The sequence below is a fragment of the Charadrius vociferus genome, unplaced genomic scaffold, assembly GCF_000708025.1.
Source record: "Charadrius vociferus isolate BGI_N301 unplaced genomic scaffold, ASM70802v2 scaffold444, whole genome shotgun sequence".
NCBI lineage: Eukaryota > Metazoa > Chordata > Aves > Charadriiformes > Charadriidae > Charadrius > Charadrius vociferus.
Window position 1 is genome coordinate 1,032,499 of NW_009648242.1, and position 6,000 is coordinate 1,038,498.

Genomic DNA, 6,000 nt, shown 5'->3' on the forward strand with positions numbered 1-6,000 from the left:
AAAAGCATGTCACATGACCTACCATTAAAAAAACAGAAGACCTTTAAAAAAAGTGGTCTGAAAAATAGCACCCCTAGAAAAAAGCCTCTTAGCTATTCTCTTCTTGAGGGCAGCCTTGCAATTTACTCTAGATAAAATGCAGCAGTGAGATGGAGGCATTATTTCCTCCCTCAACAAGCAGCACAGCCCTGAAGACAGAATTAGAGGACGGACCAAGAAAAGCATTACCAACCTAGAGTAACATTGACATTTACGCTGAAAACACATGACTGTGCGTGCTCTGTGGTCCAGCAGCAGCACTGACAGAACCATGTACACGCAGAGGCTGTATGGTACCCCAAAGGTCACTTATTCCAACCTCCTGCTCAGAAAAGAGCCCAAAACAGCAGGTCACCCGTGGCTGTGTAAACCTGGGTTTTGAGCACCTCCAGGGATGGTTCTGAGCACCTCCAGGGATGGAGACGTCTCTGGGCAGTTCTTCCAACACGCTGGCTATCTTCACGGTTAAAACATTTTTCCTAATATGAAATCAGAATTTCCATTTTTGTGAATTGAGTCCCATTGTCCCTTTTCCTATTTCTACAAACCTCCTAGAAGAGCCTTGCTACACCTTCTCTATACTCTTGTTAGGTATTTGCTCTTCTTGAGCTGAACACATCCAGCTCTCTCAGCCATGTGCCTCAGGCCCCCGAATCATTTTGGTGGCCCTCAACTAGACTCATTCCCATATGTCAACATATTTTTATACTGGAGAGACCAAAATTTGACAGAACACTCCAGACACGGTCCTAGAAGTGATAAGTGGAGAGGAAAAACCACCTCCCTCAACATCCTTCCCCCATTCTTACTAATACCGCCCAGTATGCAGTTGTCCTTCTTTACCTCCAGGGCATGCTGCTGACTCAGGTTCAACTTGCTGTCCAGCAGGTACGTGGGGTTGTTTTGTCCCAGATGAAGGACTTCGCATTTGCTTTTATCAAACCTCACGAGGTTCCTGGCAGACCAGTTCCATTGAGATCCCTCAATGGCAGCCCTATCCTTCATCCTACCAGAGGGCTGATGTTTCCCCAGGTTTGGTATCATATGGGAACCTGTTGAGGATGCATGCCATTCCTTCATCCCAGGTTGTTAGTAAAGACACAGAACAGTATTAGCCCCAGTATCAACCCCCGAGAGCCTCTTAGCGATCGGCTGCCACTGGAACTTTGTATTGCTGATCACAACCCTTTGAGGCCAATGGTCCTGCTAATTTTCCAACCACTCTACAGACAACCTGACCAAGTCTGTATTTTACCAAATGGACTACAGGGATAGCATGGGACACCATGCTGACGGCCTTACTTAAGTCCAGGTAAACAACATCCTCTGCTCACCCCGTGTCCACAGAGCGAGTCATCCCACCGTGCTATTAATTTGTTACACGATGCTATGGTAGCCCACATCTGTATCGATCTGAAATAGCTCTGCTCAAACTTTTTTAGGCATGCTAAAGAGATTTTGAACTCTGTCCTCTCACAGTCCTTAGAATCATCAGCAGCTCTGTTCCTCCACGGCAGGGGAACACGAACCGGTTCTAATTACTGACTGAAGGAATAAATAACTCACAGGAAGTGATGTGCTGCCAGCAACCAAAGGCAATTTGCAGAGTCCCAGCTAACACAGTCAATTATTTCATCTGCTTTTTTCTTCTCCTAAGATACTGCTCACTAATATTGTTTTTCTCCAATACTTCACAGCCTCCAAGGCTGTCATGACAACACTTTGAAAGACAAAACCCCAAATATTAATAAAATGCTATGGCAATCATGGTCTACAATTTGTTGTACCGCTGACAGTACTGTTAGCCTAAATAAGAGAAAACTGTCAATATCTCAGTTTAAAAAGTTCTTCCCAACCAGGATACATTTTTGTTTACAGTGGCGGTAGAAAGCCAAGTACCACATTTAAACATCTGTTTTACTAATACAATTTGATATTGCTGGGACAGAGACAAAACCTCCAACGTTAACTACTAGCCTAAACTTTTAAAACAAATCTTTAAATACACATTAAACATTTCTTCAAATCTATTCATTTTAGCTCAATGTGCTAGCCTACCACTGAACCAAAACAAACACAGAGATGCATACAAATATAAATACAAACACCTAAGCATGCTTCAAGGTGCAAGACTGTCGACATTTCTTGATAAAGACTTTTTTTAATTAATATTTTCCCGCTTCAGGTTTAGATTACTCAATATGATACTCGAAAATTCTTTAGAATGAGAATTTCAAAATTTCCTCCCAAAATAAACCCAGTGGTTTGTAAGATTTCTTCTGCCCACTGCCTGCAGTCACTGCCCACCAAGAAAATCCCATGCATACATCAAACAATAGTTTACAGCTGGCCTACCTTCCAGACAGTAGCAGGTGCTAATGTAATGATTTAGGTGTTGCTGCATATAGTTTAAGTTCCCAATCCTGTAGCTATTCTGTCTGGGAAGAATCTTACAGGATGTCTCAAGCAAGTTTGTGAAACTCACCAATCCAGAGAGGCTTTCATGACCAGGACCAGTGAATGCGCCTTTTAATGGTCTTCTGGTTCCCTCTTTCAGGTACTGTCCTAACTACATCAGCACAAGACCAACTGCAATCATGCAGAACCTTATGCTGGTTTCATCAAGGAAAACATCTTTGGACTGTTTTCTTGTATATCAGTGTAACACATCTACATTATAAATATGCACTGGCACGTACACATGTAAAAAAAACCAAAAACGTATTGCTCCCCAACAGAAGTTTCAGTCTACAAATATTATCTCTAATATCAAACAGCTCTAAGCTGAAGCTTAACATAAACATACAAGTTTAGGGGAAGGTTATAAAGACTTTTCAGATAATTGTTTTTTCTCGTGCTTAAATCTGCTTCTATCAGTTTAAAAGTCCAGGAGAGTCAAAGTTCTTTGACACTTTCATTTGAATGGTAAATTACCAAATAAAAAATAAGCAAAAAAGTTATTCTAGTCTCTTCTCCTATAAGTCACATTTAGAATCTCTGAAATCAATGTTACCTGAATAAGAACGGCACTAAACATAAAATTAACAATTGGAACATACAGATACTATACTAGAAGTTGTTTAATAAGTCAACAATGTAAACACTCATCCCATTAACACATCCCCACTAGCAATTCCAATCCTCAGTCTACCTAAATAACCAGGACAAACCAACATTCAGAAGCACTGGGGCCACATCCTGAAGATGAAACCCAGATGTTGGACACAACAGCTCCCTCGCTTGCATGTGCTTAGCTCTCAAGGAAGCTGTAATTTTAACGCAAGTGCCTAAGCTCCTTACACAGTACAGAAGGAGGCTGCGTATTTCAGCACGAGATGGCCGAGTAAACAGGTAGCATGCTAAGCACGGCGTAATCTAAAGTCAACGCATTCAGCGTGCAGCTGTCAACATTTAGTCACCAGGCAAGCAGAGTCAATGGGGAGGGACTCCTCAATTCTAATCCCAGAACGCCCAACCTAGAGCTACAAAAAGGCTCTTTTCTTTCTGAGGATTCCCACCCCACAAACCTTCATGGTGGCTGAGACTATACCATCTTTACTTAGCAGTGCTGCTACTTTTTGTTTGTTAGTTTGTTTAATAATAAAGCTGCTGACAGTGCACTTTTTATAAGGCAGGATGGTAGCTCAGAAGGGAAAACACCACGGTTTAGTTCCTTCACTAGTGGGGGAATCTGTACCCATATCTCCATCTTCCAGGAGAATATGCAAGCTGCAAGTCAGTCTTCTCTTCCAGGCAGCATCTGTTCATCTCTCCTATTTGAGGCTGGTTTAAAAAAAGGATCTAGTTTAAAAAAAATACCAACAAAAAACCACACACACACAAACATAATGAAGCATGGTTCCAAAGTTTCACGATCATATATTTGGGGAGAAAAGGGCAAGAAACATTAGGCTGTGCGTGTTTGCTCCAAGGAACATCTAAGATAAAACAAGTAACTTCTGAAATCAAGGATCACAGCCTGCGTGTCTCCAGTCTTGGAGGGCAACATCTTCTTATACATCCTCCTTCTGGCTCTGTGAATCATGCATTCTTTTTTCTGGATAGTAACACAGCTTCAGCCAGGAGAACTGACAACACACAGCTTAGCGACTGGGATATTCGCCCGGAAAGTGGAAGATGTAGGTTGATCCCTCCAGGCAAAAAAAGGAATCTGAAGCAGGGTCTACCACATTCTGAACAAATGCTTTAGCTAATAGTCATTAAAAAGCAGCAGCGGCACCTCCTCTTCCAACTGTCTTCTGAAGCTGTTGCTGTACTTATAGAAGACTGACTCTGCAGGACACGTTGGGTGTGATCGGAGAATTCTCACCCGACTGAACTCCCCAGGAGACTGTGGTAAAATAACAACATCCAGAAAGCGGACAACCGTGAGCCAGGCATCATGCTAATCACCTCTCATGCAAGTGGAAAAAAAAAAAAACAACCAGATATCCTAGGATCTTTAAAACTATTAGCTATACTGCGTACAGTGCTTAGGCATCTTTGGAGCTTGATGATAAGAGACTGAGGGTTTTCAGGACCACAGCTTTGACCACGAGCACCTAGAACAGTTCTAGTAAAGTATTTCTATGAACCTGCTTATTGATAATAGTTAGGGGAGAGGGGGATCAGAATTAGAGATATAACCTCATGTCAAGACTGCACTGAGCACTTTCATGTCTTCTCATTACTGAGAGATAATTAACCCTAAACTACAGAAAACTTCTGCAGAGTGGACACTGTATTGAAAACAGGAACACCTGCCAATTAATTCCAATTTAAGTTAGCCATCTACCCAGAGCTCATCTTTTTATTTAATGCAAGTTAGCGAGCTGCATAGGGTTAAAAAGCTATCCATTATAACAAATGCACATGCCTGACACCTATCAGCTTGCCTATTTATTTCATCTTTACAATTTTTCCCCCATTACTGTTAATTTAATCAATGTATTTGATTTGCAGCATCCATTCATTCTCTGGGCAGAATCCCACAGATATCTCCAAGCACGTGTTTGCTTTGGCACATTGTTTAAATAAACCTACTGGAAAACACACAGAGATAACAGACAATAGAGGAGTCAGAAAACCATCTACACTCATTATTTTAAATTCACATGTAAGACTTCAGTTATCTACATATTATCAACACAAGCAACGTGGTAATTTCAACATAATTCTATCATTCACGTAAGAGCTTTCAACATTTGCTTTCTAAGTGCAGTAGTGATCCTTTGTATGAAGCGTCACCATGCTAGCTTTACAAGGACAACACTGCTGATCAGGATGCTATATAAAAGACTAAGTCTAATACTTCCGAAATAATAAAAACTAATTGAGCATCAGCTCGTGTGTAACACTCGCTCAATTTTGCATATAACATTCAATCCCCTCACTTATGTTACCGATTTAATAAAGTAAAGGTTGTGGCTGAATAGGCAATTTCAGGTTCTTAAATACACGTGGAAGGCATTTCCAGAACACTGTCTCTGGGCATCTTGAAATTTCTTAGCAAAGGGTAATTGGGAAAGATCTCTGCTTTTTTTTTTTTCCCTCCAGCCACTCTACACAGCACGGGATTTTAGCTTCGCAATTAACAAAACTGGTTTTTGTCATTTATCTACTCTGCCCTACAATACAAAGGAGAACAAACGCCTTATGAATTACATTTCACTTGCACTGCATCAGCACATTTAGGCACAGGCAAGCGACTGAAGAAACTACCAGACGCAGACCTGAGGGTTCTGCATGCAGCATCCTTCAAAAAAAAAAAAAAAAAACAAAAACAACCAAACAAATGACAAAGACCCAAACAAACCCCATCCAAGATGCCTAAATTACACAGCTCCGTCACAAACTCGTTTGCAATTTGAAACTCGTCAAGAAAGGCAAATATTAGAAGCGATGCACTTCAATCTGAAGAGAAACTACACTCGCTAACCGGGCATCAATTTAACCGGGGGG

General features: G+C 41.2%; 1 protein-coding gene across 1 annotated transcript in view; it reads right to left on the reverse strand.

Annotated features, from left to right (window-relative positions):
- Nucleotides 1-1,044, reverse strand: part of NUP153 (nucleoporin 153kDa) — a 43,656-nt gene extending 42,612 nt beyond the window's left edge. The window contains exon 1 of the mRNA XM_009884195.1: nucleotides 883-1,044. Within this exon, the coding sequence (XP_009882497.1) occupies nucleotides 883-1,044 (162 nt within the window). The remainder of the gene's footprint in view (nucleotides 1-882) is intronic.
- Between the last annotated feature and the right edge of the window lie 4,956 nt (nucleotides 1,045-6,000).